At 61.6% G+C, this 13,894-nt stretch overlaps 1 protein-coding gene across 1 annotated transcript; it reads right to left on the reverse strand.

Moving 5' to 3' along the window:
- Positions 1 to 132: 132 nt before the first annotated feature.
- LOC118693142 (thyroid adenoma-associated protein homolog) lies at positions 133 to 13,295 on the reverse strand. Its single transcript, XM_054516795.1, is given in 33 exon segments — positions 133 to 671; positions 673 to 767; positions 882 to 1,087; positions 1,180 to 1,285; positions 1,288 to 1,445; positions 1,880 to 2,062; positions 2,269 to 2,507; positions 2,696 to 2,902; positions 3,024 to 3,249; positions 3,375 to 3,614; positions 3,741 to 3,975; positions 4,097 to 4,247; positions 4,499 to 4,699; positions 4,869 to 4,973; positions 5,257 to 5,400; positions 5,752 to 5,903; positions 6,373 to 6,558; positions 6,832 to 6,998; positions 7,234 to 7,394; positions 7,515 to 7,624; positions 7,716 to 7,868; positions 7,957 to 8,653; positions 9,009 to 9,206; positions 9,497 to 9,633; positions 9,930 to 10,014; positions 10,507 to 10,661; positions 10,894 to 11,014; positions 11,225 to 11,347; positions 11,529 to 11,677; positions 11,989 to 12,016; positions 12,298 to 12,384; positions 12,554 to 12,731; positions 13,192 to 13,295. Coding segments are annotated over 33 exon segments (5,685 nt in total). The 3' UTR covers positions 133 to 473.
- Between the last annotated feature and the right edge of the window lie 599 nt (positions 13,296 to 13,894).

Raw genomic sequence — 13,894 nt, forward strand, 5'->3', positions numbered from 1 at the left:
CCAGGGCTGGATCTTGCTCCACTGCAGCCTGTGGCTGCTGTCTGTTTGCTGCCCCAGACTTGTTTGGCTCCTGCAGCCTGCTCTCACACCACCCTCCTGGGCAGGGGAATTAAAAGGCTTCAACACTGGGAATGTTCTTGGCCTCTTTATTTGGGATAAAAGCCCAGGTCGGCCAAGGACCAAAGTGCTGGTTAAAAAAACAGGTGGTGGGAGTTGAGCATGACGGGGTGTGAGAGTTCTGGAGCACAGGTCCCCTCCTGCAAGCCAGAGTTGAGGGCAAGGAAGCCATGGACATGGGCCAAGGCAATGCTGCACTGGAGTCCTCAGCTGCAGAGTTAGAAACTGGGAACAAAAGTGAGTGTGTCCCACACTGTGAGTGGGGTCCCCTGAGTTACACCACCAAACCTGCAGGCCTGGCTGCTGGTCAGAGAGAGCATCCAGGAAATGGAGGGCGATGGCTGCAGGATTTCATGTCACACTGCTGCATGCCTGGAGCTGTCAGTCCCCAACAGTGGTGCCAGCTCTCCTGGTGCATTGTCCTGCTTTGGCACAGGAGCCAGCCCGTGCTGCACCAGCAGCCCCTGTACCAGCTCCAGCTCCTGCTCCAACTCCTGGGAGCCACAGCCCAGGCCTGGTGTGGTGGTGGCACCTTCCCCCAGCACCCGCAGCACCCTGTGCCACCAGCCAGGCCCTCACCAGCAGCACAGCCAGGGCTGTGTGGAGTTTGGCACAGCCCAGTGCCTTCATCCCCCAGCGGGCAGCAGGACCTGTGCGAGAGCAGGGAAGGAGCTGTGAGTGTGGCAGGGTCCCCCTGGGCAGAACTGGCCTGAGGAACAAGGACACTTGTTTGAGTGCCCCCAGGCACTCCACGCTCACCATACCTTGGCTCCAGCAGTGTTTGCAGTACTGCAGGTCCCTCAGCACACTGGGGCCTGTGGCTTCCAGCCACTGCAGAGCCGAGGCATGGACTGGGCTGCCAGTGGGAGCCTTCTCCAGGAGCTGCACCAGGACAGGGAGCAGCTGCTGTGCCAGGACAGCTGGCTCTGCAAAAACATTGGGTTCATCCTCTTTGTACAGGCTGGCAGCTCTGGGGGGAAAGCAGAGGTGTGAGTGAAGCCAAGGGCTGGCTCCATGATACCCCACACTCCCTCATGCCAATCCACAGGTCCAGCAACTCACTTGTTGGCCTCCAGCTCCTCCACAACACTCCTGACATCTAAGACGGGGATGTGTTGAAGTAGTGAGTTGAAGGTCTCAGGGTGCTCCCCGAACTCTCCCAGAAGAGCTCTAGGAGGCTCTGGAGCCCCACATTGTCCTGCACAAAGATGCAGCCGTTTTGGAGCAGCTCCCCTGGGCTCTGCCGCAGGAGGCTGGCGAAACCTGAGGCCTCATGCCGGACCTCCCGCTCCTCATCTTGCAGAAGGTGAATGGCCATGTTTATCAGCCTGAGGAAAGGGAAGAGAAGGGAAAGGAAGCATACTGCATGTCCCAAAGCATCCTGGCCTGCTTGGAGGGGAGGATGAGACCTCAGCAGAATGCTTCTCTGAGGGACTTTTTCCCTGGACTGTGAAAGACACAGCCACCACCCAAGAGCTTGGGAAGGCAGGGGCTGTGCTGGGGATTGAGGGCTCAGCAATGCCACCTGGTGCTCATAATGGACTGGCTGCTTGTATTAAAATGCCACCCACACGGTTTTTTGTAGGCTGTAAGCTCTTGAGTGTCACTGATTTTTGAATGATTGGGGTTTTCTTCAACACCCTTGAGTTTTTGCAGGGGACACCTTTTGCAGAGTCCATTAACCTGCAGCAGGCCGGGGCTGGGGCTGCAGGGAGCAGTGCTGCAAGCACAGCCATCCCCAGAGATGGGCTGAGTGACCTACCTCAGAGCCACGGGGACGAGCGAGGGATGGGCAGCACGCAGGGATGGCTGCAGCAGGCTGGGCCCTGCCAGCTGCAGGGAGCGGGCGGCCGCCAGCCGCAGCAGCTCAGAGCCGGCGGAGCGGCTGCACTCCTCCAGCGCCGCACACCAGCGCTCCACCAGCACAGCGTCCTCGTCCCTGCACCTGCCAAGGCCAGGGAAGGAGAACGAATTCAAGCACACCTTGCTGCTCCATTAGGGGACCAAAGGTCACCGGCTGGCCTGAGATTGCAGAAGCCAGGTCCAATGGTGTGATTTATGGGAGGGAAGGCAGGGCTCTGTTTCTAGTAAGGACTAAGGAAGAATCTGCTGGAAGAGTTGGGCAGCCCCCCAGCAGCAGCAAGGACCTACTGGTGGGCAAGCAGCAGGCTGGCAGCACACAGTGCCTGGAAGAGGAGATCAGGCCCAGGACACTCAGCCTCCACCATGTGCAGCAGCATCTCCAGACATGATCTTGAGGAGCCCTGGAGCTTACTAGAAGCTTCCTGGGACCATGACGAGGGATCTCTGTAAAGATGCAGCAAAGCCTCAAGGTACAATCTCAGGAACTCTTCGTCCCTTCTCTCTTGCAGCACCGACTGCAAGCTCTCCTAGTTGACAATGGGAAAGAAGGTACATGGTTAGTGGTCCTAGCACTGCAGGACCAGGCAGGTGCCCTGCACCCACTCCTCAGCCTGGGGAGCACCAAACTTCTCAGCAATGGGATCTCAGGGGTCCCATCTGCGTGGTGCACTGGGGCCCCCCTGCTTTACTTGGTGACTTTTGAGCCCCATCATACCAGCAATGTCAGCCCAAGAGCGTTCTCCACCTCCTTGCATGATCCTCCCTCCCCAGCAATCACCCAGTTCAGGATGGCAAGCTGGATGTCGGGGTTGGGCTGCTGGAGGAGTGAGCAGACAGCAGCAATGTGCTCGCTGTCTGCCAGCCGGGCTGCCTCGCTGCACACAAAGTGGGCCATGGTTTGGTGGAGGATGGCTGAGCCCACCTGCAGGAAAAAAACAGGATTCTCCTTCCAGTGCTCAGCCTGGAGCGATGGCTCCCCCTGCCCCTGTCCAGGCTCACTGCCAGTCAGGCACGGCCATGACTTTCCTGGCAGGAAGCAGTACCTGTGGCTCGGCACAGCCTGACTTTGCCCCCTGCAGGAGGCTGCCCAGCTCGCTGCTGATGGTGTCATGGATGTACTGGGCAAAGCCAGGGCTGAAGGATGTGGGCAGGAGGGCGAGGACCTGGAGGAAGGCAGCTCGGACGAGGGGGCAGCGCTGAGCTGGGGTGAGCAGCCAGCCCCGCGCCTCCAGCTGCAGAGCCACGGGGTGCAGCGCCTTGGCCGACAGCCTGAATGGAGACACAGCCTCACCACGGGGCAAACGCTGAGATGGGCACTTCTGTGGCCAAAAGGCTGCGTTTGGCACAGGGTGGCACTGCCTCCTCCAGCTGGGGAGGCAGCGTGGAACACTCACCCCCCGGTGCCCATGGCACAGCCCAGCAGTGCCTGCATCTGCAGCAGGTGCCCATGGACGGCGTTGTGCGAGCGGATCTGCCCAGGTGCTGCAGGGAGCTGCCGGGCCAGCTGCAGGAGGAGCCTGCAGCGCTGGGGAGGGGCCACAACAGGCACCAGAGCCTTGGCAGCCATCGCTCGTACAGCGTAGATGGGGCTCTCTGCCAGCCCCAGCAGTGGCTCCAGGAAGGGAGCAGAGGAACTGTGGAGCAAATAGGGCACCATGTGGTGATGCTCTGGCTGGAGTCTCACAAGAGCCAGGGCCATGGGAGCCCTTCCGACCGCACGAGCCCTTGGCTGAGGCACAGCATCCCCACTGCCCCCATACCTGCCGGCAATGTCAGCGCCAGGCTGCAGCTGGGCCAAGAGGGTGAGGACAGCATGGAGTGCAGGGTGCAGGCGGGGCCCCCCTGATGTGGGTGCTGTGGCCACCTTGAGCTCTCCAAGCAGCACAGCACCCAGCTTTGGGTGCTGGCTGAGGAAGGCATGCAGGCTCAGCCCCTCTGATGGGCAGCCATCCCTGTGGCTCCATGGCTGTCCCAGCAGCCGGGATGTGAGGGCACCTGCAGGGACAGAGAAGGCAGTGTCAGGTCCCATCCAACCCTACCAACCCCCTGCACTTCACGCCACACAGGCTCCGAGCCCTGGGGGCTGTGGGATCTCTCTGTCTATGTCAGTACTCACTGAAGAGCTGGATGGCCGCGTTCCTCATGGCCCAGCAGGGTGAGCCCAGGCCCCGCAGTGCCAGGGCCATCATGGGTGTGGCATGGCACAGCACTGCCCCGCCCAGCCCCGCCCCGCGGACCAGCGTCTGCAGCACGTGGAGGGCACACACCTGGAGAGAGCACACAGGGCTCAGGGGCACCATGTGGGGATAGGGCTCATGCTATCATGTCAGGGGAAGAGGGTGGGAAAAGACAGGGGAGCCAAAAGGCCATCAGCTCCCAGGCTGCCAGGCTGGACAGCGTGACCAGGGCTGTCTGAGTTCTCAGGGTCTCACACTGGGTACCTGGTACAGCTCAGGGGACCCAGCACAGATCACCCTGTCCCCAAAGGGGCTCCAGCAGCCAGGAGCACCACACTGACCTGTGGGAGGTCGAGGGTCTGGTCCCAGTCCTGTGGCAGTGCCGTGGCAGCCAAGCTCAGCAGGGTCTGGATGCAGTGGGTCAGGAGGGGCCGTGCCTGCGCCGGGGCCTCCCCGCTGACGATGCACAGGAAGAGCATGGGGAAGCCGGCAGCACGGCGTGTGATCGAGCTGCTCCGGGGCCCACACAGTGCTTCCAAGCCCTGACAGAGAAACAAAATCCACCTGAGGTGTGGCTGGAAACCTGTCACCTGCAGCTGCCCTGCCAGGAGGGCACCAGCATCTCAGCTGCCAGGAGGGTGCTTGCCCCAGGGAGTGCAAAAATGCCTCTGGTGCTCCCTGGGGAAACAAGAGGCACCATGAGTACTGTACCTGCTCCAGCACAGCCCGTGGGATGGCCTGCAGCTCCGGATCTGGGTGGTTCAGCAGTGCAGCACAGAATTTGGTGAAGCCCATGCTGCAGCCCTCCACTGCTCCCTGGGGCAGAGCAGTGTCAGGACAAGCACTCCAAAGGCTGCACCCACCAGACCCCCATGCCCCCAGAAAACTCTTTGTGAAGGGGAAGAGCAAGTGAGAAGACATGATGGTGCGGTGATGTGATGGGGTCTGGAACTGGGATCCCAGCCAGGGGACTTCCAGCCATCCCCATGTCCTGCCCCCCAGCAGACCCTCCCCCATTGCACTTGCCCTCCCTCCCCCCCAGCATGCCAGGGCAGGGACAGGGCTGCAGGGATGGCCAAGGGCCCAGATCCACCCTTACCCAGTGCCGGCACCGCAGCAGGATTTCCTGGAACACCCTGGTGGCCATCTGCAGGGTGGGGAGTGGCAGGAGGGGCCCCACTTCAGCAGGCAGTGCTGGGGATAGTAGCAGCTCAGCCAGGCCCCCCAGGAGCAGCCCAATCTCCTGGGAAGAAGAGGAAGGTCAGCAAGTCTGGCAGGGAGGAGGAGAAGCTGGGATGGGTGGCAGCAGGGCTGCAAGCCAGGTAGCCTGGCTGTGCCACAGCAGGGGACTATCAGTGTCTGGGAAGAAGCTGGGCTCCATAAGGGCAGGGAGGGGGCTGGTTTTGGGAGCCTGCTAGCTGCATCCTTCCTGGAAGGGGGTGAGGACATCTGTGAGAGCACTGAAGTAAGGACAGAAATTCTCCTGTGTTCATCCCCAGCAAATGCCCCAGGGGGAGGTGAAGCTGGAGAAGGCTGGATGATGGGTGCCATGCTGGGCTGCCCCTCTCCCAGTGCCATAAGGAGGAGTCCCTACCTTCACTGACACCCAGCAGCACGTCAGGATCAGGCTGTGCTCCTCTGACAGCAGGACTGAATCACTCTCCTCTTCCTCTTGCCCCTGGCCCTTCCCCAACATGATGAGGGAGCCAATGGCATTCCCCATCTCTGCAAATGATGGGGCAGCAGCTGCAAAAGGAAAAGCCAGGTCTGAGCAGGGTGTAGGGCAGTGGGAGGGGGATGCTGTTAGGGTTTGGGAGGACCTGTAGTCCCCTGTCAGAATGCACACAAATGGCAATGGCTCCTGCCCTGCCACATGCCCCACTCAGGAATGCAGCTGCATTTTTCCCACTGCTCTTCCCAAGGCCTGTAAGGTCTCTGCCAGCCCCTTCTTTCCCAACTGTTTTTATCTGGCAGGTGCCTCACTGCTCTGGAAGGCTTTTGCCTCTAATGCTCCTGTTCTCCCACAGAGTTGAGAAAGAGACCCAAAGCCAGGCCCAGCCCAACAATGGTCCCCTCCTAGAGGAACTGAGCCCAAAGTAAGTGCATTCCCCTGGGGCTGGAGGGCTGCTGGGTCAGGAATGACTGTGATGGAGTAGTCAGTGGCTCCCAGGGATGGATCCCAGGGCTGGTTCTGCCGCCATGGGGACACACTCACCTTGCTCATCAGCACCAGGGCCTTGCTGGCTCTGCAGAGCCCCCAGGAGGAGGGAGGTGATGTCTCTCACTGTGGTCACGAGGCAGGTGAGGAGCTCCTGCCAGCTCTGCACCAACTCTGCTGCCTGCATGGAGACGGCCACCTCTGGCACCTGGAGCAGGCACCTGCGCAGGGCTGCGATGGCTCCTGCAGAACACCCACCTCTGCTCACTGTGCTGTCAGCACAGCCCTGCCTCTCCTGCCTGAGCTGCGGCTGACGTGGCTCAGGGGCAGGGGAGTCAACAGGGCCCTGGGTGAGGGGTGTGCAAGGCAGGGGCAGTGCCAAAACAGGGAAACCAAGGCAAGGATGTGGCACCAGCAACGAGCTGTGGCCAGAGTCCTGCCATGATTCTGGGCTGCTCCAGGTCCCAGGCAGCTGCTGCAGGAGCTGCTCCCTGCCCTGCCCAGCTGGGGCCGTACCGTGCATCGGTGCCGTGGCTGCTGCCCGCAGCAGGTCCTGGCGTGCCACCTTGTACTGGGCCTGCAGCACGTGCAGAAGGTGCTGGGCAAAGCACAGCCCTCGGCTGGGCAGTGTCAGGGCTGCCTCAGCCTCCAGGGACAGGCTCTTCATGGTGCCACTGTCTGACCTGGGGCAACACGCAGATCCTGCTGTGAGTACCAGGGAATTTCCTGCCCATCTTGTGCTACGCAGCTCCTTCCTCCCCCCGTGCAGACACCTCAGCCCTCCCCAGCTTCCCGCTGCAAGGCTATTGCAAACCCCATCTATGACCACAGACTGGTGAAGCACCAGTGCTGCCAACACACTCTTGGAGGGTCCTGTGCCACCACAGGGAGAGAGAGGGCCATGCCAGGAGCTCATACTTCTGCAGGATGGTCTTCATCAGCACAGATCCAGCTTCAGCCTCCTGCACTCGGGGGCTGCCCAGGGTGTCCTGGGCCAGCTGGAAGAGAGCCTGGGCAATGGGCTCAGGGAATGTGGTAGGGAAGTAGCGGACAAGCAGCTCCGAGGCCAAGTCTCTGATCTGCCAGGACAGAGAAGACATGGGGAAAAGTGGGACATGGGAGAATGGGAACCATGGTGGGCTTCTCTAAGTCTGCTGGAGGCCAACTTTATCACCTCCCTTTAGCTTTATGAGGCTCACCTCGTTAGTGCTGTCCTGCAGGCAGCTCAGCAGTGCCAACAAATTGGGCTGGGAGAAGAAATCCCAGCAGCCTCTCTGCCTGGCATAGCTCAGCAGTGTGGCCATGGTCCCTGTGATGAGGACATGGGGCAGTGGGGTGGGATTGGCTGGGAGTATCCCCACAGCTACAGGTGATACTCCAGGTAGCTTGCCTGTACTCACGTGGTGGCTGGCCTTTCTTCCTGTCAGGGCTCCAGGTGTCTGTGCAGGTCTCCAAAACAGCAGCCAGAAGGAGCAGAGCCGTCTTCTTCCTCTGGTAGTTGGAGCCTGGGCTGAGTGAGGCGATGCTGAGCTGCAGCAGCCATTCCACAAAGCCTGTGGGCAGAGAGCATGGCAGCAAGGGATGCCGGGCCACACGTGAATCTCCCAGGGCTGGGGTGCAGGTGCTCAGTGGCCGCCTCACCTACTGCCTGGGCGAGCTGCTCTGCTCCCTCTGCTGGCCCGGAGCGCCGCGGCGCCTTCCCCCGCAGCTGGGCCAGCGAGCTGTCCCGCAGCCGCACCAGCGCCTTCCTCACGGCTGCCTGCAGCAGCTGCCGGAACGAGGAGGAGTCGCAGTTGAGGTTGAGGGGCAGGAACTCCCGCAGCAGCCGCACCTCGGTGCCCGAGAGGGGCTGGTTGGTGTTGGGGCTGCAGCAGAGCAGGCCCAGCGCTGCCAGCCGAATGCCCTCCTCACGGGCACCCAGGCAGCGGGAGAGCCGCTCCAGAGCCTCCTCCCCCAGCGGCAGGGCCCCTGCCACACTCTTCTGTGCCTTCAGCACGGACACCCAGGCCCGGAGTGACATCGTGTCCTGGCCGCCAAACTGGGCGGCCAGCAGTGCCTGGGTGGCCGGGAGCTGCCGCAGGGTCCAGGTGAGGAGGTGGTTGGCACTGTTGCTCTGCAGGATGGGCAGGGGAGAGCAGAGGCCCTGGGAGAGCAGGGGGAGCCAGCGCAGTGCCCACTGCTCTGCCAGGGCCTCCTCTGTGCCCCGCTGCCCATCCCGCCACTCGCTGCACTGCTGCCGCACCAGGACCTTGTAGGCCTCGGCCGCGGCAGGACACAGGTGGTTGGTGGAGAGGCAGCTCAGGAGATGCTGTGGCAGGTCTGGGTAGGCATCCAGCACCTGGGAGAAAGGCAGGTGACCCTCATCTCCCAGTCAGGCTGAAAGCTGCATTTGGGGGAAAGACAGATGGGTACAGGCCACACTGAAGTCACCCCTGGCACTGAGCATCTCCGGTACCTCAAAGCTGCTTCTGGTGGGCACTGACAGGCAAAGCTTCCCTTCCCACTGGCACTCCCCATGGATGCACTGATGCAGCTCATTACCCCAGGGATGCTAAAATAGCCCCTCTGGGTGGGAAGGTTCCCTGCCCACACAGCTGAACTGGGTAGAAGGTGACAGGCAGTGGACTGAGGCTGTGCCACCTCAGCAGCAGAGCCAGGTGGCACTAAAACTCCCAAACCCCTGCCTTCCCTACCTGCTGGCTGCCCATGTAGGGGACGATGGCACACAGGGGCACGTATCTTGCTTTGATCTGCCAAGGCATTGAGACCACCCTCTGCAGCATCTGTTGGTAGAGGGGTCTCTCCTGGTCCTGGAAGTGCTGGCATTCCAGGTGGTAGATCTCCAGGAGCAATCGGAAGGAGCTGTGGATGAACTCAGACACACCTTCCACCTGTGGGAGGACAACAAACAGGGGGGTTAGGGTGGGCTCCCTCTCATGTCTTGCTGTCCTGTGGCAGGTGAAGCACTGGGACATGGCCCTTTAGAGCCTGTGTGTGACAAATGCCACAACCCCAGCAGTGTGCCTGCCCCTGCCCTGGCAGCTACAGGCAAGGGAGTCTATTTGGCTGATGGAGCTGAACAGCAGAGATGTGTTATGGGCTAGAGACAGCAGCTGAGCCAGGTGAAGGAAGAGCTGTTCCTGGCTGCCACATTTGGTGCCCTTTGGCACTGTGTCCTTACCGGGGTCTCTGCGTTGTTCCACAGCAGCTGGGTGAGCTCCTGGAGGAGTTCAGAGTCCTGGGCCAGGACATGGGTCCCCGTCAGGTGCCAGAGAGCAGCCAGGCCCTCCCGCAGGCGCTGCAGCCACAGCGCACAGGCTGCCAAAACAGAAAACAGAGAGCTCTGCTGCAGCCCTCCCCCAGACTCGCCTGCACCAGGGCCAGCACAGGCTGTGGCCTTAAGGACCCTGTGTACAGGGGCAGCAGTTCCCCTGTCAGGTACACAAGACCCCAAGAGGGCAAGTGTCCATTGGGCAGGAACAGAAATTAATAGCAGTTTCCAAAACAGCTACCAAGACCCAGAAAAGCATCTTCCCTGGAGAAGATGAAGCACACGGGGACTCCATGCACCACAAGCACAGTGAACCTTTCATGGCAGGGTCACTGTCTCCTACCTTGGAAGCAGTAGTAGTGGCAGTCCTTCTGCTCCCTGGTCAGGGCACACACAGCAGGAAAGACCACATCCAGCAGCAGGCAGGCCTGCAGGGGCACAGCAGCTCAGGGAGAGGGCAGGCACAGAATTTCCAGGGAGAAAACCCTGCCATGAGACAGGCAAGGAGAGTGCTGCCTGGTTCTCCTGCTCTCACAGAGCACACCTCTGCTCCCTGCCTGGCAGTGCTCAGCCCGTGAAGACCTGGGAGAGGCTAGAGCTGGGCAGAGATGAGGCTGTGCTCTGCAGGGACAGCCCCAAGTTCATGCCATGGGAACACAGGGTGAACACTGCTTTGCTTGTGTAGGGGCCTTTGGCATCACTTTGTTTCCCAGCCCCTCAGGAAAGAGAAATCCCTGCTTGGACGTCTTTGGAAAAAGCTCCTTGGCCAACTGGCTGTGCTCAGCAGGATGCGTGGAGCTGCTGGTGTGGAGGGGTGCAGCCTGGCTTCATCCCCCAGGGATCTACAGGCAGCACAGGCGGCTGCCAGCCCTCTCCAAGGGCTCCCTCGAGCCCTGTCCACCAGGTTTGAGCTCTCCTACCTTGTTGGGGAGGCCCTCCAGCTGGCAGCTGAGGATGTCCATCTTGCAGCACGTCAGCACACCTCTGGTAAGCACCAGATTCTCCAGCCCATCTGGTTCCAGGACAGGGGGCACTTCCACCACCAGCTCCCCAAATTTCAGCTCTCCAGTGCCTGCTGGAAAATGGCTCCAATGGATGGAAGGAAGGTGGCAAACCCAAATGCTGCTCTGAGAGCAACTGCCATGGCTCATTCCAGGACATTCATGGGAGGTGGCCGGAGACAGCTGGAGCTCCCAGACCCTGAGAGAGGCACAGCAGCAGAGTCCAGCCTGGCACCAGCCTCTGTCCCCAGACACGCCTGCCACCCTTTGCCAGAGGCCCTCCTCAGCTCAGGATGGAGCACACACCTCGGATGGGGAGCTGGAACAGGGTCAGCACTGCACTGGCCCCATGCTGGGGCTGGGGGGCCGTGTTCACCAACATGCTCAGGGCTGTGCCTGCCAGCAGCCTCGTGTCCTTGTTCAGGGCCTGGACTCACAGGGAGGCAAAGGCACAACTCAAAACACCATTTAAACCCCAGCCCCTGCAAACAGCTACATGGGGTGCCTCAGACATGCCAGACACTGAGCTGTCTCTGCAGGCTCACCTTGGGAGAGGAATGGGGAAAGCACCGGGGAGAGACAGCACTGCTCTGCTCCTTGGGACAGGCAGCCCCACCCCTCCCAGGGCTGTACCCACCTTCCCCCAAGCCACCTCCAGCAGCAGTCCCAGGAGGCTCTGCAGGGTCTCACTCTTTCCTGATGTGCTCCACGCCAGGGGAGCCACATCCTTTGGCAGCACCTGGAAGACCTGGAGGCAGGCCTGGAGGAGCAGGAGGTGCCACAGGGATGATCAGTATTCCTTACCTCTGAAAAAGCAGCAAAACCCCAGGAACGGCCATTCAAAGCAGCTCGATGCGTTACATCCCTCTGGACACTGCTGCCAGTGCCCAGCCTGTCCCTGCAGGTACTGATCCCTCCCCCCTGCCCACGGTGGCTCTTACCTTGATGACCAGGTAGCCCCAGGTGCTGCCAGGGGTGGGCTGGCCCTGCAGCACCCAGTGCAGGGTGCTGGCCAGGCGCTGCAGCAGCAGGGGCAGGTTCTGCTGCCAGTGCTGCCGGCCCAGGCTGCTCTCCTCCAGGAACATGGACACTGCGGGCAAGGGGACAGCATCAGCCCCCAGCCCTCCTGCAGCCTGCCCTGCTCCCAGTTCAGCCAAGGGCGTTGGTGAGTGAGGTAAGAAGCAGCTGGGATGCAGGGGATGCTTTGGCTTGTCTGGTTTCCAGCTGTGGGTGGGCAGAGCTGGATGCTGCTGGGACCTCTGCAGAGGTCACACGGATCTGGCTGATCCCTGCTCCCCTCCCATGAGCACAGAGGACCCAGTTTGGGTTGGCAGGAAACGTTCTGTGCCCTCGTGGTGTGAGCTGGGAGAAAACCCCAGAAGGTAAGGAACAGAGGCTGACCTGACTGAAGGTCCTCGGGAGACAGCACCTGCAGAGACAGAAGGATAGTTTGTCCTCTGTGACAACATGCTGGGGCTCAGTGCCTTGGGCAGGAGGGTTCTGCCAGTGCCAGAAGCTGCCCCAGGGATGAGCAAAGGGCTGGTGTGATAGGCAGCCACCTGTTGCCAGCTGTAAGCAAGGGCAAATCCCCAGAATCAAGGGAAGTGAAGTGAAGGACTGGAGGCAGCCCAAACCAGGTCTCTGTGACACTTGGTCTTCAGACAAGTCCCCACGAAAGCCAGTGACACTGCACAGCTGGGGTTCTCTCACCTCTCCCTGCAGTGCCAGGCCACTCAGCAGTGTGTCCACCTCCTGGGCCAGCAGGGCTTCCTTCCCCACTGCCAGCTGGGTCACCATCTGCCAAGAGACACCCCAGGTCAGCTACTCTGCCCAGATCCCTGGGAGACACCACTGCCAAGTGCTACTGTGGGAGCCTGCACCACCTGTGAGCCCCTTTGCTGGTAAGGATGGCAGAAAGCTCCAGGGCTGCGCCAGGAGTGGGCAAAGCCAGCCCAGCCTTACAGACCTGTTCCAGTTTCTGGAAGGAGCTGCAGCTGCTGGTTGCCTCCATCTGGAAAGCCAGGACACAGCGAAGAAGGGGTCGTGCCTCTGCCTCACCCAGTGCCTGCAGACCCTCGCTCAGCGCCCGTGTCAGCTGGAGAGCCTCCTCCAGGTGCTTCTCTTTGCATCTCTTGGCAGTGCTCCTGGAACGGGACAAGGACAGGGGTGAGGATACCCCGGCTCGGTGAAGCTTGTAGTGGGGGAATACCCCGACTCAGTGGGATCAGGGTTTGGGATGCCCCAGCCTGCGGTGCTGCTCTCTCCCAGTGCGCTCAGCATTGCCCTGGAGCGGGGACGGAGGGGCGGCGGCAGGGGGGGAGCTACACAAAATCCTCAAAGCCCAGCGCCTTGCAAACCCTTGGTGGGCAGAAGGGCACGAAAATCCTAAAACCTGCAGTCCTGCTGCTGCTGAGCAGGCTGGACGGGAATGGGGAGCACCGTGAGCGTGGCTCGAACCATCGCTGGGTATCGATCTGCCCACCCTCCCTTCTTCCCTCCCGACCCGCGCCCGCGGCATGCACGGCCGCTACACGCCGGGGGTTTCCCGAGGCAGCCGCCACCGGGGGATACCGGGAGCTCCCTCCCCGGGGCCCGCCCTCTTACCCCGCGAAGTGCCGCAGGCAGCGCAGGCAGGAGAGCACCGTGGGGGCGAGGCCCCGTGAGCCGTAGAAGGCGGCGCAGGCCCGCGCCTCCCGCTCGGCGCCCATGGCGGCCGCACCACAGAGCCGGGCCCGCTGCGGCGCTCGGCGGCGCCCCCTGGCGCTGTCCCGGCGCAGCACCGCCCGCAGCGGCGACCGGGACCCGCGGTGCTTCCCTCATTCCTTCCTTCACCCTGCCCGGGACCCGCGGTGCTTCCTTCCTTCATTCCTTCCTTCCTTCACCCTGCCCGGGACCCGCGGTGCTTCCCTCATTCCTTCCTTCACCCTGCCCGGGACCCGCGGTGCTTCCTTCCTTCATTCCTTCCTTCCTTCACCCTGCCCGGGACCCGCGGTGCTTCCCTCATTCCTTCCTTCACCCCGGCCGGGACCCGCGCCGGCTGCAAGGCAGGAGTTTAGAAGCATCATCATCCCAAACTGTTTCCGTAGTCGGGGAAAAGCGAGACAACCCAGAACTTCCGAAACCCCGGTGCTGCCTGCCGAGCACAGAGGGACTTGGGCAGTATGAGGCGGTGTAAGATCTCTGAAATGCCAACTGGAATGCTCCAGGGTGAAGCAGTTGTCAGATTCCATCGTGGCTCATTGCGGAAGAGGAGGTTTGGTACCCCACGTCCTCCACCACGGACACCATCTCTGATAGCCAGCGCCAC

This window comes from Molothrus ater, chromosome 18 (assembly GCF_012460135.2).
Source record: "Molothrus ater isolate BHLD 08-10-18 breed brown headed cowbird chromosome 18, BPBGC_Mater_1.1, whole genome shotgun sequence".
Lineage (NCBI taxonomy): Eukaryota > Metazoa > Chordata > Aves > Passeriformes > Icteridae > Molothrus > Molothrus ater.